Source organism: Pan troglodytes, chromosome 18, assembly GCF_028858775.2.
Source record: "Pan troglodytes isolate AG18354 chromosome 18, NHGRI_mPanTro3-v2.0_pri, whole genome shotgun sequence".
Classification (NCBI taxonomy): domain Eukaryota; kingdom Metazoa; phylum Chordata; class Mammalia; order Primates; family Hominidae; genus Pan; species Pan troglodytes.
In genome coordinates this window covers 84,068,594-84,093,951 of record NC_072416.2, presented here as the reverse complement: position 1 = coordinate 84,093,951, position 25,358 = coordinate 84,068,594, and the positions used below count along the sequence as shown (strand labels likewise).

The 25,358-nt window shown below is 50.2% G+C and overlaps 1 protein-coding gene across 4 annotated transcripts; it reads right to left on the bottom strand.

The window, feature by feature from the left end:
* Positions 1–558: 558 nt before the first annotated feature.
* IRF8 (interferon regulatory factor 8) lies at positions 559–25,041 on the bottom strand. 4 transcript variants are annotated; one of them, XM_016930314.4, is made up of 9 exons: positions 24,179–25,041; positions 20,181–20,355; positions 14,291–14,474; positions 11,791–11,879; positions 10,215–10,320; positions 8,931–8,978; positions 4,384–4,770; positions 2,963–3,078; positions 559–2,077 (listed from the first exon to the last, which is right to left on the bottom strand). In XM_016930314.4, the coding sequence occupies exons 2-9, from the start codon at positions 20,352–20,354 to the stop codon at positions 1,901–1,903; spliced, it is 1,281 nt and encodes a 426-aa protein (XP_016785803.1). In that variant the 5' UTR covers position 20,355; positions 24,179–25,041; the 3' UTR covers positions 559–1,900. The 4 variants fall into 4 exon arrangements, with proteins under 4 accessions (XP_016785803.1, XP_016785804.1, XP_016785805.1 ...); XM_016930315.3 differs by having other exon boundaries at positions 23,401–24,186; XM_016930316.4 differs by lacking the exon at positions 24,179–25,041 and adding an exon at positions 23,525–23,744.
* Positions 25,042–25,358: the final 317 nt, after the last annotated feature.

Genomic DNA, 25,358 nt, shown 5'->3' with positions numbered 1-25,358 from the left:
GTTTTCATTCCATAGGATCAGTGTAAGTCTCCATATCTTTTTGCTGTTGTTTAAGGGATAGGTTGAAAAAGAAAAATCCTTAAAACAGGAGTTGGGTGAGGTGGCTCACACCTGTAAACCCAGCACTTTGGGAGGCCGGGGGAGAGGTTGGGGCAGAGCACATGAGGCCAAAAGTTCGATACCAGCCTGGGCAACATGGTGAAATCACAACTCTAATTAAAAAAAAAAAAAAATTAGGCAGACGTGGTAGCGTATGCCTGTAATCCCAGCTACTTGGGAGGCTGAAGCACGAGAATCGCTTGAACCTGGGAGGTGGAAGTTGCAGGGAGCCGAGATCGTACTACTGCCCTTCAGCCTGGGTGACAGAGCAAGACTTTGTCTCAAAAAAAAAAAAAAAAAAAAAAAAAATCCTTAAAATCCCAGTGCAATATTGTTTCAGTCCAGTGCACTGAATTAACACTGCACATTGCAGCAGTAACTCCCCCTTTACAGAACCTAGAATCTGGTAAGAATTACATCATATTTGACAGTGACTAAAAAAATACAGTACACAGCAGCTTTAAAAAAGAGCATTTTATTTTAATAAAGAATAAAAGAGATCAATATACTGTTTTAATGGATACAAAAATAAATATTCATTCAGCATATTAAAGATATGTGCTTTGACATTCATTTGAATTGGAGATTCAAGCCTATTGTTATCTTATGAACACTTCAGCAAACAAGTCTGCCATTCTTAAAAATATAATGCTTTGTTGGACAAAAGGGACAAGCCACGTCCCCTGGTCCTCTCCTCTATTCACCTGTGAACTCCATCCACATGTAAAGGACCTCTGGGTCTGACTGTCCCCTCCACAGGCATGGTGCTGGGAAAAGGAAACAGGCATATCTGGCTTTTCAGATTCTAAACCGGAAACTCTCACAGTCACAAATCCACCATGAGACTTGGGAGATTGGATGAGCTGTCTCCCAAACCCTAACACCTTCCACCTTCTCAAAATGAAGGCTGACAGGTGGGGCCCCTTCCTGCCCTTTCACTGGGAGGTTCTGAACGCGGGATGGTGCTGACTCAGGCTGGGCACAAAGGAGAAAGGAGGACATGGAAAATCCGACAATTCAAAGTACAAATATTTCAAACACATGTGAAAACCATCTGGAAAGAAGAAAAGAGGTATCTGGAATGATTTCATGACAGAAATGAAAAAAAAAATTTAGTTCTAATCTTCCTGGCAACAAAGCCCCAGAGGAGAAGGTTTCATTGTCTGAAGATAAAAACACACCCGTTTGCCTGGATATGAACACATATTCCTGCACCGAATTCTAGAAAGAATATACTTTCTTCTAACAAGCCAAGAGTTTTTCTTGTACTCATTAAAGGGGGTTTTAATCTAAATATTTTTAAATCTTATTAAAATGCATAAAAGTAAAAAGATATTTCACATAGAATCAAGCCTATGAAATCATAAATCTATAACTCTAACAAAAGATAAAGACAAAAACAACCTTGTTTTCACAAGTTGATTTTTAAACTCCAAATTCCTTTATCGAAGCAGCTATCTGCTAATATTACTGAATGACAAGTCTTTGGAAATGATAGTTAACCGAAAATGCAGAAAGAATCACAGCAACTAATGATAATGACGGGGAAAGGGTAGAAAATAAAATTTTTAGCCACAGGTTGTGGTTACAGCATCCAGGCCATCACCGACATCTCGGCAGGGCTATGCCGCCACTTCGTATTAAACGTCTACTCCTCCGAGAATGCCCTTACTAAATTAAGTGCAAAGTAAGGCATCCCACCCCAGACAGAGGGATCCACATTCTTTAATCATGATGCGGGCCACTGTAACAGGGAGAAGGATGCAGGACGCAGACGGGGTGGGGCGCCCAAGCGACGCACTTAGACGGTGATCTGTTGGTTTTCTCTGAAAAACGATCTCTGGTGTGAGGCACAAATATCTGGAAACATCCGGAAGACCTGGTCTGGCGGCGGCTCCTCGGGGGCCTGCATCACAGAGCCGGCTCCACAGCTCTTCCCAGCCTCTTCTGCCAGTTGCCGGACATACAGCTGCTCAATCTAGATGGGAGGTGCAGAAAGTCAGAGGCAGAGGCGGAGGCTCCAAAGGGGGTGGGCACTGTCTTTGACCCTAGCCAGGTCCTCTCATGACCCCAGTGCCACGTGAGTCCCAAGTGAATGAGCCAGAATGCCAAGGAAGGGCAAGCAGTACTCCCGCCAAGACTGTTCCACACTCCCCAGTACTGTCCCAGCTGGGACAGCCAGCACCCAGAATCCCACCATTAGAGATTCATTCCTTTGACTACATGAAATAAGGGCTGGCAATGCCCTAATCTGTCACTTAGACCTTCAGGCAACTGAACAGGTAGAATCTTTCTGGAGAAGAGGCTTAGATTTGAAAACCAAAAACGAAAAAAGAAAACACACACACACAGACTGTGCGCGTCCCAGACACCGGAAGATGGCTCGGAGATGGCAAGAATCCGCTTCCCCCGTATTGAAGGTCTTGCCCAGGCCTGCCTCCTACACAGGTGGAAACTTGTCCTTGTGTCCTCTTCTCCAGCCCAAAACTTGATCCTTACATGACAGGGCCAGGAGACCTGGATGCAGGGCTCAAAGCTGCCCAGACTGCCGGGCGCGGTGGCTCACGCCTGTAATCCCAGTACTTTGGGAGACCAAGCCGGGAGGATCACAAGGTCAAGACCATCCTGGCCAACATGGTGAAACCCCATCTCTACTAAAAATACAAAAAATTAGCTGAGCGTGGCGGCACGGGCCTGTAGTCCCAGCAACTCGGGAGGCTGAGGCAGGAGAATCGCTTGAACCCGGGAGGCGGAGGTTGCAGTGAGCCAAGGTCACGCCATTGCACACCAGCCTGGGCAACAGAGCAAGACTCCATCTCAAAAAAAAAAAAAAAAAAAAAAAAAAAAAGCTGCCCATACTTACCTGCACGAGAATGAGTTTGGAGCGCAAGGGGGCCATATCCGGAAACTCTTCCCCAAAGCACAGCACCACCCTGCCGTCAGGAAGCCGGCCCTGGCTGTTATAGAACTGCTGCAGCTCTGGAATGACACAGGCAGAGGGTGTTTGCAAGCAAGGCCGAGATGACCTCCAACTCCCGCAGCAGCAGGGCTGGGGGATCAGGAGGCCCAGGGCTTGCAGCATTTAGGCCAGGGCACCATGGGATCTCAAACTGGTGGCCCTTGGGCCAAATTCCAAGCAAGGAGCTGTTGGTTTGGCCATTCCAGGTTGTTGCCGGGATTTTAATGCCTCGGTTGAATGCCTCTCCATGGGCACAGCTGCCCAGTGCTCCCTCTTATCTCTCAATTCATGCATTGCTCTTACCTGCCTGGCCCCTGGAGGCAACTGAGTTGGCAACCCCGACCTGAGGACACCCAGGGAGGGCTGCAGCCCTCACCCGAATCTCTGACAGCCAACTGAAAGGGTCTCAAAGTGGGCCGGTGGACCAGCAGCAGTCGCCTTCCCTGGGAGCTCATTAGAAATGTAGAATCTTGGGCCCCGCCTCAGACCCATGGAATCAGAGGATGTGAGGCAGGCCCGGGAATGTACATTGCAGGACGCACTTCCGTGCCGCTCTGCCTGCTCAGGGGTGATACCCGCGGCCTCACGCCTCCTCACTAGGGGGATTCCTCAGGGCTCATGCACCTGAGCTCACACATACCCCTGCACCTGCCCTTCCAGGCCCCTCCTCTGGCAGTTCTCAGGCCAGTGGCAGCCGAGACCTGACACTATCTCGGGCTGTGCTGCTACAGGGAGAGGAGCAGAGAGCATGGGGACGTGGAGAAGGGAGATGCCATCCTAGCCCTCCAGGAGACACCCAGGCTGGGATCCTACACATCCTCCCTACAGCGTAACGAAAGCTAACGGGCAGCACTTAGCGTGTGCAGCTGCCATCCTGAGCACTTAGTGTGCGGAAAGTCAGCGTGTCTCAAAACCTGTACACAGATCCCCAGAGACCTTGCTAAGATGCAGGTTTGGATCCTGTGGCTGGAGCAGGGCCTCAGACTCTGCGTCTCTAGCCAGCGCTCAGGGACCATCCTCGGAACATACTCCAAGGTACATGAGGTTAAGTTCCTTTACCCTCCCGACAATCACCTGATGAGGGTACTGATTCTGCACCCCATTGTACACATGGGGAAGTTGAGGCACAGAGAAGCACCCCAGGATCGCTCAGTGGGAGAGGGCAGAGTGCCATTCAAAGGAGCACCTCCTTGCCGCACCATGCCCCTCACTCCCCCTCCACATCCCTCCATGAGACCACAGGGCCACCCTGAGCTGCAAATGGCACACGGATAGGAGGCGTGATCTCTAAGATGTGGGGGCAGCAAGGTGACGACGGTACAGACCTCGAAAGAACTGGCTGGTGTCGAAGACCTGGACCACCTCATCACGCTCCAGCTTGTTGGGCCTGCCTTTGCACACCACGGCGTTGCCGCTGCAGAACACGCGGCCCTGGCACAGCCGCTTGACGAACACACCCTGCCGGCTGCTGTGCAGCAGCACCCCGCGCTCCAGGTGCCCGAACAGCTTCCGCGTCACCTGCCTCTGTCGCTCGCTGGGGATGGCGTCGGCCGGTGGGAAGCGCACCAGCTCCAGGCCTTCGGGCCCATACAGCTTGGTGCCGGGCAGCCCGGGCTGGCTCAGGGACAGGCGGCAGCCCTCGGGGCAGGTGGTGGTGGCCTGGCCCACCAGCTTGCCCCCATAGTAGAAGCTGATCACCATCTGGGAGAACGCTGTGGACAAGAGGGACACGATGATGGTGCTGCGGGGAGACATACAGGGTCCCTCCTGTGCAAGTGCACAGTCTGTCTCACACCTACATGGGTAACTCTTTGTGTGTCTGGAACCACTTTGATATTCTGGGGAAATCCATGTACTGCTTGTAGAAGTAATGTTTTTATATGCATGAATAAATACACAGAATGACTAAGGAAACCAATGACTGAAAATATTAACTACAACAGTGTTCTCTGTACTTCTTCATTGACTCTTTAAATACAAGGTCTAGAGAAGGTCTGGTAACTGTTGTAATTTACACGTCAGGCTGAGGTCAAACGATGTTTCGACAACTCATTTCTTATGACAATACTCCGTCTCATAGGCACTGCTAAGGGCACGGTGGCCTGCTGCCTACATTCATAACAAAAGGAAATGCTCAATTTAAACCTGAAGTTAAAGAAAATAAAGACATAATCTTTTTCTCAACAAATTCACAGCGCCCTTGGTATTTCCTGGATTTCAGATTAAGAATCTCTGCAAAACCCTTCATCCAAATCTGTTCTCAGGAAAGAGTATGAAAAACACTCAAACTAAAGCAGGGGTTCCCCAAAAGTGGCACACACAGAATAATGGGGGAGGGGTGATACATGTAATCACAAGATTATTCCATCTTCAATATTCTCCCAACCTCTGATTACCTCAAAAAGCAAGCCTCAGTTTGGTGCTGATAGCTCTCTAACACCTAACACCTGTCAATCTCCCTTTTGAATAATGGCACTGAACTTAGGACTCCAAATTCAGGGCATTGTCAGAGGTCAAGACAAATTCAATGAAAGACAAATACAATCTTAATCAATTCTAGCCAGACAGTATTACCTACTTATACCAGGTGCCACAGGTCTTCCTTTACAGGCATGATAGTGGGTTCTCATTTAAAATAAACTTAAGTTTTATTTTAAGATTAAGATTTGAGGAGAAACATGATGTTAATAACAGTCCAGGCTGTGAAAACCAATTGTGACACTGGACCTCAAGTGACCAAAGTTTGGAAAACACTAAACTAAGGTAGGAATGCAGATAACATGTAAATGCAGGGAGGTATCTGCATTTTAATCGCCTTAAACCAAAAGAATTACATACGCTAGCAATGAGCTTAGTGAGTTTGCAGCTCCTTCTAAGTACCCCAGACCGGTTCGAGGCTGCCTTGTGGAGCCACACAAGTTGTGAGGTGCCTAACTCCACAGCGCCCCCTAGAGTTGTGCAAGGCTGACCACATCTGGGGAGGCCCTGAGTCCATCTGCATTCCCTGCTGACACTGCTGGGCACTCAGAACTCCTTGGACCCTCCCATTGGGCTCTGCTCCCTGCCTTATTATTTGACAACCCACCGCTCACGGGCTCCATTTCCAGCCATGCTGGAGTTCCGCAGGTTCTAGAATCATGCAGGGTAGGAAGCTAGAGCTGCAGAAGCTCTGGTCCACCTCATTGATTTGACACTTCAGGAAACTGAAGCCTAGATAGGGTCACCCAAAAGGAAATGGCAGCACTGGTCTCGCTCTTCCCTGCTCACCATCTTCCCCGCTGGTCTCGCTCTTCCTCACTCATCATCTTCCCCCCACGCCAAGTCTGCAACTTCTGCACTGCCTGCGGACTCCACACACTCCCCTTCCTTTACCCTGAAGCAACTTTCGAACTTTGTTCCAAATGAATGAAACGCTTCAGGCAACTCCGTCACCCCTTTAGCCCTTTGCCCTGTCATTTCCGGGGCCTTATCTTGGTACCAGCACCTCTCAGTCATGTGAACTGGCAGCTTCACCCGGAACAGCTAAGTGCTTCAGAGACGCCTAAGCAGGAGTGTCTTAGGGACCACACACCCCAGAACGTCTTATGCTGAGAGAAGGTTCCAGCTGTCAGGCTTGTACCTGACAGGTGAGAAGCAACTCACCAAGGGCTGCCAAGGTGAGGCAGGTGAGCCTTCTGCAACAGTAAGGGCCTGCTGCGACCCAGCCCTGCCCTTATAGAGCCACTCACCCACAAGAACAGCCTTGCTGGGGAACAGCCTGACCACAGAGGCAGCAACAAAGACACCCGCAGCACAGACCCTGCAGCCCACCTGCCTGACATGCGGTCCCAGCGCAGCCGCTGCCCAGCTGGATGACCTGGGGCAAGCCGCTTCCCCACTCTGTGCCTCAGCTTTTCATCAGCAAAGTAGAGATAAAAACAGCATCCACCTCACTGGGCTGCTGTGAGGATTATCGGAGCTTGTATTTGTGCTTGGCACAGGTAAGCACCAGTTAAAGAAACTGGGTAACAGGACAAATGCTTATCTACACAGACAAGACTCCTGAAGTTATAAACCACAGACTATGGTCTACACAGCTCATATCAGGTGCTGTGCCCAGGGCTTGAGACCTACCAGCACATTTAACCCTGTAAGGTAGATTATTATTATACCCATTTTCCAGGTAAGGAAACTGAGGCATGGATTTACATAGAGGTGGGGGCAGGGCTGGACAGAGGTACCAAAGCTCACAGCTTCTAGAAGGATGTTCTGTGCATGAGGCAGTGGCTATGACCCTACTGGACTAATTCAAGGACATGCTCTCCCCAAATTGTGCCTCTGCATCTCACCGAGATGGCTCAGTTCTGTGCCTGGCTACTCCACAGCCTCCGGAAAGCACTGGTCAGCAGACTCCCAGACCATAGCCCAGTGGCTGGCGAGCCCGGAGGCTTAGCCTCATGACCCAGGCCTCCCAGAACTGAGATCCTGTGAGCATGGCGGCTGCCGGGCACAAGGAGGCCTCAAGAACAGGCTCCAGCCAGAGGCCTGCGCGACCTGGATGAGATCCTGAACCTCCCAGCCTCAGTCTCCTCATCTGTGAAGCCGGAGTGAAAACAACCCCCCAGCTCAAAGGGCTGCCAGGAAATAGACAAGAGCTTCATGGACAGGGCATTGCCATCTCGATAGTTTTCCTGCCTGGGTGAGCAGCGACCTCTGCTACCCACAAAACTGTCCCATGCAGTCCTCAGCCAGCACGCTTCTATCCCTGCCCCATTTCCTCCCCTGCCCAGAGGCCCAGCCCTAACGTTCTGTGGCCCATCTGATGAGACCAGCTGCTCGCCTCCCACAGAACCAGCCAATGCTGGAAGATGCCCCAGCTTCCTTGTTCAGAAGATGCCGTCACCACGCCTGAGCGTCAGTTCCAGGCGCAGCTGGCAGAAGTGCAGCCAGGGTCCTTAGCCGCTGAGACTACACACAAAGGCCACCTCTGCCCACCGCGGGGAGGCCCCCACTCTGGAGCACACCAGCTACGTGACCAGGGCTCCTGAGCCCGTGAAATAGGAACAGCTGCATCCACCTAGAGGTGGTGGGCAGGGGAGCCTGAGATGAGGCTCTGAGAGACTCCACCACTCCACCTGCAGCCCCAAAAGAGAGGCAGCGCTGGGACAGACGCTGGCCTGTCCCTCACTGTCTCTCCTGCACAGTTACAGCCTCAAAGAGTACTCTGTCTACTTGCTGGTCCAGTCCAAGAAAAGTGGCCTCAAAAGAGGTCACTCGCCAGCTCCTGACCAAATGGTGAGGAGGAGAAATTGGGGCCTCGACTTCCACACCAGGTCCTGCTCATCCTCAGAACCGGGCCTAGACTTCCACACCAGGTCCTGCTCATCCTCAGAACCGGGCCTAGACTTCCACACCAGGTCCTGCTCATCCTCGGAACCGGGCCTAGACTTCCACACCAGGTCCTGCTCATCCTCAGAACCGGGCCTAGACTTCCACACCAGGTCCTGCTCATCCTCGGAACGGGGCCTAGACTTCCACACCAGGTCCTGCTCATCCTCAGAACCAGGCCTAGACTTCCACACCAGGTCCTGCTCATCCTCGAAACGGGGCCTAGACTTCCACACCAGGTCCTGCTCATCCTCAGAACCGGGCCTAGACTTCCACACCAGGTCCTGCTCATCCTCGGAACCGGGCCCAGACTTCCACACCAGGTCCTGCTCATCCTCGGAACGGGGCCTAGACTTCCACACCAGGTCCTGCTCATCCTCGGAACCGGGCCTAGACTTCCACACCAGGTCCTGCTCATCCTCGGAACCCCGCAACCCTGCTTGGGTCATCTGGGCTTTGTCTTCAAACAGTGCCCACGCCCCGCTCAGCCCGGACCACCCCGTACCTGAATGGTGCGCGTCGTAGGTGGTGTACCCCGTCACCAGCGGCACGCCTGCAGGAGAAACAGAAAAGCAAGCTCAGAGCCACCCAGGTGTGGTGTACAGGGAGTAACCCCAATCGCTCCTTCTCCAAAAGTCCCTTAAAAGGCTGCACGTGGCGTGCCAGAGGCTCCAGGGAGCACAGGCTTCTGCTGAATTCAGTGCTTTTCCCCACCAGAGCAGAGAGCCATTGTTTCACAAATGCAGAAAACCAGAGTGGCAAGTCGGGGGGACTTCCTCTATGCTGTGGGATTTCTGACCATGTGTCAATGTGACACTGTGGGGCCACATTTCCTTCCCACCTCAAGCACTTGCCCCCAGAATACCACTGGACTGCATACCCACCACCCAGGGCTTATCTCTGGGGGAGAGCCTGGGGGTGCAAGCTAGCTTTCCGGATAGTGTTCCTGCAGCACAGACAGAGGTGCCTTTCCAGGGGCCTCTTACTCGACACCCACGGCCTGGCAACCTTCAAGGCCTCCGGGGCCAGCTGCCACCTCCCAGACTCCCACAGGGGATGTAGGGCTAGGGGGAAGACGCTGAGGGAGGAAGCAAACACATTCACGGGCTGCAGAAGCCTGGGCCTGGCGGGGGCGGGGGCATTTCAAGCAGCTGGGGGTTCTGAGTGGCTCATCAAAAGAGAATCAAAGGATGAATACCTCACTTAACCCTCGTGACCCCATGGCGCAAGTCCTGGTTTCTCTGTTTTACGGATGAATAAACTGAGGCTCAAGATCTGTAACTTCCCAGCGTGGGATTCAAATCCAGGGCTCTGAACAAACTTCCTGTTCCTGGTCTGAGTTCTCCTCTCCTCCAAATGCCCTGGGCTCTCTTTGGTTCTGAGGGGGTCCTTAATGTCGTAACAGACTGGCCGACCTAACGGAGTACCCAGGGAGGGGGCGCCAGCGTGGCCAAGAGCTGCATCTTCCCTCTGGCCTTACACAAGTTCACTAGACCCTCTTCCCTGGACTTTCCCAGGAGCGTGGGGAGAGCTGGCATGGACATCACCTAGGGAACAAGCAGCTTGTGCCCTCCTGAGAAGCAGCAGAGAGCAGGGCCAAAGGCACAGCTGGGCTCTGCCCTCACGTTGGGAAACCAGGGCCATCGTTCTTCACCTCTCAGGGCTGAGCTACCTTTAATGAGACATGGATCATGATAGCAACAACCACCCCCACTCCATCCCTGGCTGGTGGAATGCCGTAAACCCTTCAGGCCATGCCTGGTGACAATTCTGGGCCACCCACCCTCACCTGTGCTGGGCTGCTGCGCCCACCAGTCTGGAAGGAGCTGACTCCGACAGGCCTCCGGCGGGGAAGGGCTCCTTTTGATCATCCCCATGTAATCGTCCACAGAAGGCTGCACAGTCAGGGGAGGGAGAGGAGGGCAGCTCAGTCACTGATCTCCCACCTGGGGCTCCAGTGTTTGTAAAAATGAACAGTTCATGTGTAACTAAAACCATATTGTCACCTTTATCTCAGGAGACAAAAGTCAAGTTTCACTTTGCAACCTGAAAGGCCCTAGGCCTTAAATCTACCAGGCTTAGCACTCAAACCATGTGGCCAAATTACTAGGCTCTTTGGGGGCCACTGATAAGTTTCTTGGCCCTTTCCAGGACCTGCCTGTTGCAGACCCAGTGTTCCAGGTTATCCAATTGCCCTCAACGCCCTGGACACGCAGACAAGCTCTGAGACACCAGTGAACAGTGATGCTGGCCAAAGGCTGCCATGCTTTCAAGAATCTCGCTCAACGAGCCACATGCAGATGTTCAATCTCTGGCCCATTCCTTAAAGGAGGCTGATAAATCCAATTATGAAATGTTTTGAAATTGCTTTTCTTGTGACCCCGGTGTGGCAATCCGATTATCTCACTCTCTCAGCTGAGTCAGCAGAAAAGCCTTCTACAGAAAACAGGACATTGGTGGAGGGCCACGAAGCCGAGAATTCACTCAGTTGGCTGCCAAAGACCACCCAGACACTTGGCAGCTGCCTCTGCAGAAGAGCAAGGCCGTTCGGGTAGGTTACATTCTGTTATCTTCATTCTCTGACAGCCAAGCTACTCTTAAGGATTCCATTATTGCTATGTTATTAAGAAGAAGAATTTATGCAGTACTCACACCACCTTTTGCAAAGGCTGCACGAGGTTTAGTCATGCAAATGTCCACCTTGTAATACCCATGAAAAGCATAGTTAAGAGGCCAAAGACAGAAGGAAAAGGCATCCCAATAGCTGAAATGGGTATACAAAAGCCATGTGTTCTTGCCTAAGGAGGCCCCGATTATGCTCTCCCTTGTAGCCTATTAGGAGTTTATGTGCAATGTGAACATGCTTGGTTATCCAGCTTTCCAATCCGTTAAGGAATAAAACCTGCACATTAAAAAGGAAGCAATCAAATAGCCATGAGAGCTGGTACAACAACCCACGCCATCATGACAAGCGCAGGCAGCAAGGAAAGTTTACATTTTGTTCTCTGTAGCCTGCTAGGAAGGCAAGGGAATTCACGATGCCATTTAAAAGACTGCTGTCCAAAGAGTTCGAACAGTTTGGAGCTGGAAGGAACTTCACTGACACATAACTGGCAGCTCAGGCCCAGCCCTAGGGATGAAGGAGGGATCTGGCGTGAGGGGTTGACCTGTCGGCAGAAGCTGGCCTGGGGAGGGGGCGCCCAGCCAGTCCTTCCGTTCCAGATCTGTACAGGTGGAGATGCCACTTCCTAAGTGAGCCCGAGGCTCTGGCTGCCTTCATACGGCAAGAACGGTGCCCCTCCCTGCCAGAAGACATGAGACTCCTCCTGGCAGGGCCAGACCCCTGAAATGCTGCCTCTGCTTACCTCCTTGATCAGCTCGTCGATTTCAGAGCGACCGCACTCCATCTCTGTAACTTCATTCACGCAGCCAGCAGTTGCCACGCCTAGTTTGCCTACAGAAAACCAGACAAACACCATGACACATGGCACGGAGGCATCGCAGCCTTTGCTGAAGCCATAATCTACTCTGTAAATGCTGAGTTTAAGGAAACGTTAAGTTAGTGAGTGTCTTCATTGGTTTGGGAAAGGCACAGAATTTTTTTCCCATGCTTCAGTCATCTGATCAGCAAAGTCAAAAGAGAGAAGTTGGTGGTGGTGGTGGTGGTGGTGGTGGTGGTGGTGGTTGTTTTTGCTAACACTTTTAAAGGATAAAGACAGCACTTTGGTCTCTTTCTTCTATTTTCTGAGATCCAAAATGAGTCTGTATCAGATACACTTTACAGCAAGCATTTGCTAACTTAAGAAGGCTACATTTATAAGCCAGGGCATTTGAAAACACTCACAGATTTCCTGGCAAAATGTGTTGGCAGGTTGGGGTCTTTTTTGTATTGCCAGTTGGCAGGAAATCTCTTTTTGGCCTTTCCAAATATACACATGTGCATCAGTGCACACAGCCATGCACACACACACACCGCAGCACCCTCACTGATGCCCAGTGGGCACCAGCCATAATCACAAACCGCCTAAAGGTGCACAGTGTCCACAGGAGCACGCTGGGCCAGCCTCTGCTCTTTCCCTTCTCATGCCGCTTCCTCAGTCGACAACTTACCTTATGAAGTTTATCAGTGTGAGACGTATCACAACCAACACTTACAAAAATTCATTATTCCCAGTGACCTACAGAATTTACCCACTGTTTCCTCCTGGCTGAATTTTGATTCCATTTCGATAGATTGAAGAATTCACTGAGAAGCTACTGATGGGGAAGTAGGGAGCAGGTGGGGCGCCCACCATGGAGCCTGCAAACCACTGAGGTTAGAGGCGAGTGGGCCCCTGTAGGCAATTATGCAAATGCTACATTGCTTCACCCCTGAGAACCTCCTGCTGCTTCTTTAACATCACTAGCAGGTGATGCTGGCTGCACCCCATGCTATAAACAAGTTGGGGTCACCTGCCGGTTCAAGCCTGACTGACCTTGGGGGTGGGAGTGGGGGCCAAAAGAAACTTCTCTATTCCTTCAAATCACACTTTACTTTTTGGTGATAAAAAAAATTGTTCAAAACTGGGAAATGAGGCAAAAAGATGACTGCTTAGCCTTTCAGGGCCACCCCAGACTATTATATAGAGGTTTCCTCCTAAAGGGCACCCGATTCTCCAAGGGAAGGTCAGTTTGTTGGCCTTACTATTTAGTATTGATTAGGGTTCACACTCAGTAGAGTTAGGTGCTAATTGCAGACGATTAGGCTACAAACGCCCCAAACGGCAATCGTACTGTCCGGGTCGGGCATCGGCTTTGGCTCAGCTTTCTCATTCATGGGCCACATTCACCAGCACCTCGGATTCTCTGTCCACCATCCTTACCATCATGCTGCCTCCTTCATGACGATTACACAACTCTCTGACACAGATTCACTATATATTTGTTTGAATCACAATTTTAACTTTTTAAAAAATTCTAAGTCAACACCCCCACAGCGGGAAGAGTGCAAACTTCAAACTTCTGCACAGCCCCAAGAAGTTTTGGGGGTTTCTGTTTCTTACAGGCATTCGTGGACTACTCAGAAGCTTAGAAGGAGAAAGCCAGAGTGGGTTATTCTAAAAGCCTCATCAAGTGGCTAAGAAAATCAATGTGTTAAAAGCATGTTCTAAACCAGTGCTGGTAATTAGGTTTTATCTCGTAAATCAGCTACAATTCATGGCAGCGGCACAGCACGGGGCTTTGAGAAGCCTTCTGAGGCCAGATCCCAGCTCAGTACTTTGGGATTTATTTTAGTGATGTAGGACCAGGGTGCGGCATGTTTTTGCTGTCCTGCTTTAATCTGTCACAAATGCTTTCTTGGGACTTGAGAGCTGGAAGAAACCTCAGGAATGATCACATCCCGGAGTTCCCAAATAACTATCAGGATCTAGTAACACATTGAGGCATATCCCATCTCCAACAATGAAGCCCATGGTGCCATCTTTGACAACTTCATCTGAGAGCTTTACTCCCAACCCTCATGATCCAGCCCTTCTGTGGCCACCATATTTTCCCCCGGCCTCCTCTGCAAGCTGCTGGAAAATGAAAGGATTCCTCATCAGAAACTGCTGGAGGATGCTTATTCCTGTCCAGGGAGGCCCTACAAATGTCTGTGGTCAGGCAGCAAGTGGGGCACAGGTTGGGCAGCACCCAATCTCCTCCGCCCTTCCCTCTGAGGTCACTGGAAAGAGATCTCAATTTCTGCTTACACGAAGGAGAGAACTACTTCGTTTAACTGAAACTATGTGCCCCAGACCCTGTGTCTACCCCAGACCCAAGTTCTGTGGTGAAGGCTACAGGCCAGGGCAGCTTCCGGAAGGTTTCATGCCCATAAAGGATAGTTACATTTTTGCTCTTCCTCAGGAACAATTCGGTAAACTTTGTATGGCTCGGAAATGTCCAGTTGGGACCGGTCCGTCACTTCCTCAAAATCTGGGCTCTTATTCAAAGCACAGCGTAACCTCGTCTTCCAAGTGGCTGGTTCAGCTTTGTCCCCTTCTTTAAACTTCCCTTTAAAAACTGCCCAGGCCTGAAGAAAGAAACAGAAGCACATTAAATTCATGGCCGACTCCAATCACAAATATCCGTCACCATGACCAGGACCCCACACATCCTTCCCTTCCCATGAGTCTTTGTTGGCCATCAACTCTCATTCAATTTCAGGACCCAAAGAGACTCCAATCAGATGTCTTGAGTCTTTTCACATCTGGGGACCAGATGTGAAAAGACCCAAGCCAGGGAGGGGGTCCCCCAGGTTCACACAGCTGAGTCAGAAGTCGAACCCAGGCTGAAGGCTCCTCCAACCCTGGAGTGCACCTTTTAGCCAAGCCCTTGCCTGGCTGAAGAGCTGGAGACACCTGAGGTTTACACAGCACAAAGAGGAAGTTGCATATGGTTTCACCAGAGCGTTCAAAACAAAGAACAAGTTGTTGCTTTTTCAGATCAACCCCTAAAATTTAGCATGAAAAGGGAACATTTGCAAAAAGTCAAAATGGTCATCCATCGCCGTGTTACTTTTAATAGAAATTTTGTTTTGCATTTTTGCATTTATTCTAGACTTTTCCCCCCAGGTGCTGTTTAAAATGTAATGAAATATTTTCCCTTTAATGTGTGTGTGTGTTTTTGTAATAGATCTGTTTTCTGACTTTTCCAAACCTTAGGATCTGAACTAGGACCAGAAATTCAAAGCTGAAATCTTAAAGTCATAATGTAGAATGGGGCAGTACAGATTTTAAAAAAATAAGACAGGTGAATGGACAGATTTTAAGCTTGCAAAATTGGAATACAGACACACCAACTAGGAGGTAACCACAGTCAGATGAGAATTATCTTCGGTTTCAGGAAAAATCAGACAGTGTCCTCCAGCCTAAAATGATAGGAGATCTGTAGGGACATCCCGATCCCATTCAGGAAAATGCAATTCCAAGAGGTAAGTAACTTTCGCAAGGTCACCCAGTCTGGGATTAAATGCCAGCTGTACCCACTTCAGGAAAATGCAATTCCAAGAGGTAAGTAACTTTCCCAAGGCCACCCAGTCTGGGATTAAATGCCAGCTGTACCCACTTCCAACCCAACAGTTTCTCCACCACAGCAAGTGTTCTCAGGCTTAATGCATATACCAACCCCTGCCCCTGGGAAGCTTGTGAAAATGCAGATTCCTGGGCCTTGCCCCTCAAGATTCTCACTGGGGAAGGGAGGTTGGGTCTCGGTAGCTGTCTTTTTTTATTTTTTATTTTTATTTATTTTAGTTTTTTTATTTTTTTGAGACGGAGTCTCACTCTGTCACCAGTCTGGAATGCAGTGGCGCAATCTGGCTCACTGCAACCTCCACCTACCAGGTTCAAGCGAATCCTCCTACCTCAGCCTCCCAAGTAGCTGGGACTACAGGTGTGCACCACCATACCCAGCTAATTTTTGTATTTTTAGTACAGACGAGGTTTCACCATGTTGGCCAGGATGGTCTTGATCTCTTGACCTCGTGATCCGCCTGCCTCAGCCTCCCAAAGTGCTGGGCTTACAGGTGTGAGCCACCACACCCAGCCCAGGTAGCTGTCTTTAGCCAGTATCCCGGGGATTTGGATTTAGCTACCCAGGAGACCACACTTCCAGAAACTCCATCATGCCCCCATGAGTCACAGCTCCTTTAAAATAGCCCAGACTGTTTTTCCTCTCAAAAAAGACAAGAATGCTTACTGTTCAAGGCCAACGCTGCCTACTTTGTTGATGCAAAATGTTGCACCTCTACCTGGGGTAAAGAGACTGGAAGAACATTCCCATTAGTGAGCATAAGTGGTAGTTTCCTCATGTGACATTGATGTAAAACTCCCCTCTAAAACTATTTCTTAAAGCACACGGTCTTTAATGCTCTCTTCATTGACTGCATCACTGACCGGGCATTAATTTGGGTTTTGCTGTTGTTTATTTTTAAAGAAATAAACCAGCAAACCATGTACTAAATCAACTGTAGTTTCAAATTTTTATTACTTTAAATCAGGGTTTCCCCACCGTGGCAAGCCTGACATATCAGCTGGGACCCTTCTTTGTGGCGGGGTGGTCCTGTGGATTGTAGAATATTCAGCGGCATCCCTAGCCTTGACCCACCAGATGCCAATAGCACCCCTCCCCTAGCTGTGACAACCAAAAAAGGTCTCCAAACATGGCCAAGTATTCCCTGGAGGGTAAATCATGATACCTCCCCCACCTGAGAACCACTGAGTTAACCCACATCCCAAACGGGCCTTGAAATGCACAGATTTCATGGCAACGTTGTGATCCGCTGGTACACATACGCAACCGCGGTGCCTGCAAGGCACTGCCATATTCACTCGTTCACGCCAAGCTCACACTCACCCCACGAGCAAGTCCAGGCCACATCATCCATCACAGCAGGGCCCACGGCCAGGAAGCATCCAGGGCCACCATCGGGTACCTGGCTTGCCGCCTGCCCTGAACTCTGTGACACAGCAGGCACCTGGCCCTCTCCCAGCCTCTCTGGCCAGCATTAAAAGGTCAACTTGGCTTGATGATCTCTCGAGATCCTTCTTGAGCTAGAGCAAAAACTAGACATGAGAGTGATTTCAGGGCCCCCCCCCCCACCGCAAAAGTCACTATGGCTCATTCGGCCTCCACCATAACTTATTTCTCCTGTTGACGCACAACTCAGGCTGACAGCATTGAACTAAGACCAGGAGGTCTTCCTAATTTAATATGATTGTTTCATGTTGCATTTTTTTAATTAAATGCTATTTTTCCCTTCAAGGCCTGCTGAATGAGAAATATCTGTGCTACTAAGTGAGCTTTAACTCATTCAGGCCTGTTACGATGCCTGGAATAACCATGAATCATAATCCTCACTTAACTAGATTTCCCCCCTTGTCGTCATGTCAAGAAGGTAAAGTACTTTTTAAAAATTAAATGAGTTGCTATCAGGGCCTCATCAGTGTACTCAGGGTAGGTACAAAATGAGCTCAGTGTTTTTTCAATTTCTCTTCTGTGATCTACACCATGAGGCCGGCCTCAGGATGATGCCTGCAGACAATGAGGGATTTTCTGGTATAAGTGGCCTCTTTTACCATCCACTTATTACGGAAGAAACCAAACTCATAAATTTCTTTCTTAACTCCTAAATTGTTGAAAGGTTTTCTTTGAACAGTTGAAAGAAACAAGTGTCTACATAACCAGAAAATCCCTAAGATGGCTCTATCTGACCGAGGTTGACTTCATCCAACAGCCAAAGATCTATCCGGCCAACGTCACAGAGACAGGCCTCTCAGAGGATGGATGGGAACAAGCATAGCTCAGGGAAGCACATGATGGGCTCTTGCTGGCGCCATGTCTCCACCGGCACTGGTGGCCCTCCCGATGGCCTCCCTGCTCCAGTGGGCACCCGCGTCTCCCTCCTGGCCCCATTCCTGCTGAGATTGTAGACTCATTTCAGATTGCCACATCAGGCGACTGCGTAACCAACGGAAACATTGGGAATCTTGCACATTTTTCTCAACACTGTTGAAACGGCCATGAAGAACATTGCATAAGATGTATAAATCTGGGGCTTTATTTCATTACCCCCCGAGCACAAGTTGAAGTAGGGAATGGGGTGAAGGGAGAAGCTTCATCTCCGTCAGCATGCCACATGTCAGGGCTACACAGCCTAGTCCAGCACCCTCTGCCATGTCTTAAAGATGTTTTACTGATGTCCAACCTGCAACTGTGCCCTCAGCACCCAACACCTCTGGTTAAGTCTGTTGATCCTGGCAGTGGCCAGCTCTTATCAGGGTTCTCAATGGGGAGGGAAGACTCTGCCCCACCAGGAGATATTTGGCAATGTCCAAGACATTTTTGATTGTGACAGTAGGGGAGGGGATGCTACTGGCATCTGGTGGGTAGAGGCCAGAGATGCCACTAAACATCCCACAAGGCATAGGGAACCCTTACAACAAAGAATTGCCCAGACCCAGACATCAACAGTGGCGAGGCAGAGAAATTCCAGCTTTGGGGTTATCTATAATGCAGAGTTCCCAACCGACTGGATGGGACTCTGGCACTGTTTAAATTTGCAGTCCTTCCCAAGAGAAGTTCACCATGATGCCAAAGGCAAAAAAAAAAAAAAAAACATCTGCAATCAAACAAGAGAGAAATCCACAATGGCACTAAGGGTGAGGAGGCAGGCAGTGGCATCACAAAACTTCTTGGTGCTGAGGCTCCCTGACCTGGGGTCCTTGATCAGAAAGAATCTGGAACGTGTAGGGGCACCAAGGGATCCCTCGAAGGTGAGTGCAAAGCGTTCCCTTGTCCCCATATTCCTTGGCGTGGTCAGTAATGGGCATCAGATTCTCAAGAAGATCAGCAACCTCAAATTGCAGATTTAACAGAATTACTGAAACGCACAGCCCCACTGCAAACGTCGGTCAGGCAGAGACGAGCAGGACCAAAATGCATCTTAAGCTACCTTTGACCTATTTATGGTCCACTCTGAGGTTAAGGTGTGATCTTTTGTCATTTTTGTTCTCTGGTGTCAGGGGACAGTCATCTGTGGCTGGGAGTCCAGCACTGTCATGGGGTCCTACAGCCTTGACCCCCTCCACACCTTGTTTGTGGTCTCAGGTCTGATTCTGGCCCCCAACAACTCAGCCCCTTTCACCCCTCTCCCACACTCACTCTCCCCTCCCCATCTCTGGCCCCCAAATGCAAGAGAATAAGCATACATGGCAATGGCTTATAACCTGGGCTAGGACTCAGGCTACGTGTAGTGTCCACACTGGCAAACGTGGAAGTCTAGGCTGACCTTGACCTTGGGCTCCGAATCTCCCAGAGGTGAAACCTGGATATCTGGAGCCTTAGAGATGCCCACACAGGACTCTGATGACCCACAAGGGACTCGATAGCCCAGCTGGTCTGCAGAGCTGGGCTGCCCTAATTCCTGGTTCCTCTGTCTGAATCTAGGTGTAATGGCAAGAAATCTCTGTTGATCAGCTATTCTGGAGTTAGGACCAAGGGTTCACAGTTGGGCCATCTTGCATCTGAATGCTGGCTCCATCATACAAGAGCTGTGAGACCTCAACAAGTCACTTCTCCTCTCAGTGCCTCTATAGAATGAGGGTGGGAACAGCATCTACCACACAGGATCGTGTGAGCAGAAAACAAGCCGTGGGCCAGGCCTGGCACAGAACAAACCCTCCATCACGTCTCTCCACGCATGGGGAACCGATTACTCTCAAGGGAGGTGAGACTATTTTTAGACATCTGCTGCAGGTTCACAACCCCCCACACGGCCCAGCCCCCAAAGGAATGACAGATGGCATCTCACCCTCCTGAGCTGGCCCTACAATGCCAGGCAGAAGTATCAGCTTTGAAAGAACAAGGACTGAAACCTTCCCTGGTATATGCATCGCCTCTAATGGAAGCCCGTGGGGAAAGGTCTTAGCGTGAAGGTCTGGAAGTATTTTCTCCCACTTGGCTCATCAGGAAAAGGAAGCAGCAGAAAAGAGAAGAAAAGAGCCTTCGATCTCCTCATCAGAATACAAGCGACCACAAAAGTGACTCCGTAATTCAAGAGATGTGAAATCAGCTCGTGTACATGTTTGAGACACATTCAGCACTCCTGAACCAATGTTTGCTTTTAAAAAACTGGATTAATTTTTAAGTAAATGAGAAAGATGTCACTCAACATCTCCACTAGTCCATGAGGGAAAGGAGACACTGTGCCCACAGTGGGGAAGGGAGCTGGGGTCTTTACCTTAAATATGGAGGCATCCACTTCCTGATTATAATCTTGCTTGCCAGCGTGTTTCCAAGGGATCCGGAACATGCTCTTCTCGTCATTCTCCCAAATCAGTCCTGGATACATGCTACTGTCAATCTGCTCGATCAGCCACTGTCGAAGCCGCCGACCACCATTCCGGTCACACATCCTTGGAAAGACAGAAATACACGCTGTGATATTACGGATATTGTCTCATTCATCACAGCAACCCAAAAACTGCTAACAGGAAACTCAGAGGTTTGCAGCAAAGGTGCTGGCTTGGGGGAAACCCACAGATTCAGGGACTCCGGGACACCTGCCATGAGAAGGCAATGCTGGCCTCCATGACCTCACAGCCCTGAATGCAAACTGAAAGCTCCGTGGGAAACCTGCAGCCACCTGCAGCCACCAGCAGCCCCCTGCAGGTCCCTCCCACTGTGCTGGCTGTGCTCCTTCCAGCTTTCATCTGCCCTTTTCTTTCAGGCAGATACAGCCACAGTGAACAGCTCCAGTTTTAGCGCAAGACTGGAAGGAGAGGGAGAATCACTTTTACAGCACCAGGTTCCTTCACTGAGCAGCCCATTATCCGAAGAACCAACTGCGCTACCAGACGCCCAGCTGGCCCCATATTCCCTGATAGAATACAGCGTCTGTGCCGTCTGGGAAAGAGGAGGCCCTCAGGCCAGCCCATCTAAACAGCTGTTCCTTCACAGTGATAAGAGCAGGAGTTTGAGAATGAGACAGAACCGCGATCTCATTCAAGTCCCGCCACCGTTCAGCCGGGAGACCCTGGATCAGCGTTCAAACTCAGGGCATCAGCTACCCAGCCCCAGATGAAGCTAACAAAACGCTACCTGTACTGCTTGTAGAGAGAATTCAGATGCTACACAGAAAGCAACTGAGACAGGGCCTGGACCTTACACGCCAGATGTCATTATCATTATCCAAACTTCCTTCCTGGGCAACTCCTACGACCAACTGAAAGATAGGGACAAGAGTGAGGGAATAAACTGCAGCTACCGAACAGGGCAAAGTTCACTGGGCTCCTCTTCCAGAAGATGTTCCACTCTAGGGACCTAACCATCCCAGGGCACCCAAAGACATCCTTTGGAAGAACACTCTCACCCAAGCAAACAGCTTCCCCAACAGCACAGAGAAAGAGAGAGAGAACTAGCATGACCTATCGACTTAGAGCCAACATTTCCAAGAACAGTGCTGGAAATCCCCGAGACAGCTGGATAGACGCCCACCCAAAAAAAAAAAAAAAAAAATAGCATTTTTGTTCTTCTGATTAAAATGTGACCTCTTTGGGCAAACGAGTTTGAAACAATCAGCAGTAACAAGACATAACATCCCAAAATATGGTAGAGCCACGCTGGTCCAGAAAGCAAAATATCAATCAGAACCTTCACAAGAAGTACGCATTCTGGAAACTTCAGCCACCCTGCAGGTGGCCGTGAGATGGGAAACAGGGCCAGGTCCCAGGGAGGAGAAGGTGGGATTTCTTAAATTCTCCATCCAACAACCTCAGTTGTGCATTTATGGATTTAAAAGGGGATGAGTTCAATTTTTTTTCTTTAGAGACAGGGTCTTGCTCTGTCACCCAGGCAGGAGTGCAGTGGTGCCATCATAGCTCGCGGCAGCCTGGAACTCCTGGGCTTAAGCGATCTTCCTGCCTCAGCCTCTTGAGTACCTGGAACTACAGACATGTGCCACCACACCCAGATATACATTTTAGAGACAGGGTCTCGATATGTTGCCCAGTCTGGTCTTGAACTCTCGGCCTCAAGTGATCCTCCCACATCAGCCTCCTAACGTGCTGTGATTACAGGTGTGAGCCACTGCGCCCACCCAAATTAGACCTTGGTTTGAAAACTCTGAACTCTGGCAAAGGCTTTTCTCTAACCAGACCTTGTGACGTCACTTGAACCTCTCCATGAGGCTTCCTCACCTGTAAGTTGAGAGGCTGTATCTCAAGAGACCCAGAATTCTAAAGCAGGCCACTGTGTTTATCATAAAGAAGGAACAGACTTGGGAGAGGGTACCTGAGAAGAGAAATGGAACACCAATACCAAAGACCCCCCCCCCCACCCACTCCCCGAAAACAAGTTAGCAGCTCTTTCCTGGGGCAAGGTAGAAAGATTTCTCCTACATTGAGGAATGAGCTGCACAGAGGTGACCAGAACACAACACAGGGGTTGGCTTCTGAGACTTTCAACTAAATGAGATATTTCCCCGGATTTCCTTGCTACAAGTTTCTTAAACTAGAATCCACAGTTCCTGAGGCTCCTGCAACTAAAAGCAAAATTTTGTTAGTACACGCATTTTTCTAGAAAGAGGGTCAACACTTTCTTATCAGGATTCCTAATGGATTCATAACATCTAAACTGTTCAGGACAACTGTCTTGGTGATTTACAGGAAAAAGAAATTTTAAAAGGAAAAAGAGAAGAGTAAGTCATAGCATCTGAAAGCTCGAAAATACTTTAGAAATCATCTAATCCAGCCCCCTCTTTATTTAAGAGAGGAAAAACTGAGGCCCAGAGAGGCACGGCAAATACCGAGGCAGCCAGCGGACTGTGTTGGAACCCAGGCCGGCGCCCCAACGCCAGCGGCAGCTTATTTCACACATGGTGCAGAGAAAAGCCATAGTTACATTACAAGATCTCTGCACATGTGCAGCCACGTCTGAGTGTCCTTCGTGGTCTCCTCCAAGATTCTAAGTAACATCAAAAGCCTGAGATTCTATTACAGTTATGATCCATAATGATTTATTAAACATTAACAAACGAATTCCACCAAATGCCCAGCCAGGAAAAATTAATAAGTCTAATCACATGTTTATAACTTCCTCTTCTTGATTTTGAGGTAATCTATTGGCCAAGCCCTATCTGCAGCCCTAGAAATGTATCCAGCAGTCAGGCTTTCCAGGAGGGACGTGATAAGAGGCTGCCCTGGGCCCACCTAATCCAGATTACAGGTCACACCTGAGCTGGCAGCAGCAGCCCCCACCCTCTCCCCCGCCTCGGAGGGCCCAGGGCACTCGTTCTGGCCTAGCATACCCACATCACTAGACCAGAAAGCACCAAAGCCATTTCTCTCTCTGGCACCAACCTTCCTCAAGTGACTGAATCACTCCCAAATCTTTTCATAGAGGAAGCTGCCGTAACCCAAAAGGACAAGCTTTGAACTGTCATTTTAACTACCAGTTCTTACCTTTGGTTTAAAAAAGAAAGTGGGGGGCCATTGGTTGGGGAGACTTCTTAAAATTCTAGAAAATTCAGTCTCTAGTTTCCATCCGTAAAGCCTTTCACAGCTCTGGGTAAGTAACACATCTCACCTTAGGAAAGTCTGTCCTATGTATTGGGACTCATTTTACAAACAATGTTCTTTCAATAAATTTTTTCAAACAATGCTTTTGTGAGCTGTGGCCCATATACAGACTCTCTGGCCAAGGACGACTGGGCTGTGATGGAAGCAAAGGCCCTCAAGCCAGACTCAGAAATCTTAATTGACTGTCATTAAACAGAATTTTAGAACCAGTCTGTCCCCTCCTTCACAAACTAACCCTCGATAACGACTGGTTATTGGGCAGTTCCACAATTGTGACCCTCCAAGCATTATTCCACGTGGTAGAATTTCAGTGGGATGATACAGCGCGTTTCAAGACAGGGGGTTGCTATTGCCGTTCATTATATGAGCTCTCCTAACGTTTTCCATGTAAACCAGATATAAAGAAAAATGAGATTTTTAAAAAGGCATCTATCTACCAATCTTTGGAAACAGGCAAACGATAATCAACGACTTGGGCATTCAGATTGGACTTAGGTGGCTGGAAAATAGGCAAAAAGCAGAGAGGGACACGGGCGGCCACTGAGCTGCGCCCGGGGACATTACGGTAGGTAGTTCCACCCCCACGCCCCGCCTGGCGTCGGGGACCCCGCGGGACCGGACCGCGCGGGACAAGGGCGCCCTACCCGCCCGCTGTGCCTACCTGCCGCCGTCCTGCCGCCGTCTCGCCGCCCGCGTTCCCACGCTTGCTACCGCGCTCCAGGCGATGCGCCAGCGGGCGCGCGGCCTTAAAAAGGGCCGTGGGGGGACGGGCGGTGCGCAGAGCGACGGCCACACCGACCAATAGCGTCAGCTTGGCTCGCGCGGCCCGCCTTCTTCGAAGTGCTCTGCTTTCCGAGAAATCACTTTCCCGCCCCCGGCAGCCGCGGCAGGGGGTCCGGGCCTCTTCTGGAGCGGCTGGCCGAGCCCCGCTCCTCACACCTGGGGTCCAGGGGCGGCGCTGCAGGGGGGCTTTCCCAGGAATTCCGGAGGCCCCGCGGAGCGACCTGGAGGCGTCCTCTGCCTTCCAGGCCGGCTCGGGCGGACAGCCCCGGGAGTGCGGCGGCTCCCGAGCGAGCCACTAGCAACGAGCCGGACGGTGCACACCGTGCGCCTGCGGCCCATTAATCAGAATCCACAACCAGAAACTAGCTGCCCCGCCAGTCTCCGCCTTCACGAGCGCTGGATATTGGGCAGTGACGCCCGCCGCGCGTTATTCCACGGGGACGGGGACGCGAAGGTCGTTTACAGACCGTCCCGGGTCACCGGTGGCCTGCGCTGCCCGGGAGGGGCAGGAGAATCCCAGCTTCAAAGGAGGCCACTGCCCGCTGAGACCGCGACTGAAACAGGAGCATCGAACGTGCTAGGCTCTAGAAGGTCCCCTTGGGGAAATTTTCATCATAAATCCTTTTCTCCAGAAAGCGTCAGCGTTAAGAAGAGGTCCTCTGTGGGACCAGCCGCTCCCGGGTGGGCGTTAAGATGTCCCCTGTGGGACCACCCGCTCCTGGGTGTGCACTGACATTTATTGTAAAAATGAAGTGGGGGAGAGGGAGAACAACACTGGAAAGGGAAAGAAATCCCTGGAAACGGAAAAAGAAGCGTTTCCGCGTTCCATCCTGGGGAAGCCCTGGAATCGGGGGAAAATGAGGGTCGCGATTGGCTTTTATTGCCCAGTAGAGAATCACACATGGGGGCTGCTTTTTGCGTTGAGCTTTTCAGGGACCTATGAAAATGTTTGAGACTGAAAATTTTATTGACTGCACAATACAAAAAGTATACTGCAAATCTGAGATTAATAAATGTTTAAATGAAGGTCCCCATGTTAACTTCATAATTGCAATGTA

Bases quoted from the DNA above. Each gene is read 5' to 3' on its own strand.
- IRF8 (XM_016930314.4), bottom strand. From the start codon at position 20,354: ATGTGTGACCGGAATGGTGGTCGGCGGCTTCGACAGTGGCTGATCGAG. The intron at 8,979-10,214 runs GTGAGGGTGGGT...TTTCTCCTGCAG, and splicing joins GGCGCAGCAGCCCAGCACAG to GCGTGCCGCTGGTGACGGGG. The intron at 3,079-4,383 runs GTCTGTACCGTC...GTGTCATTCCAG, and splicing joins CACCAGCCAGTTCTTTCGAG to AGCTGCAGCAGTTCTATAAC.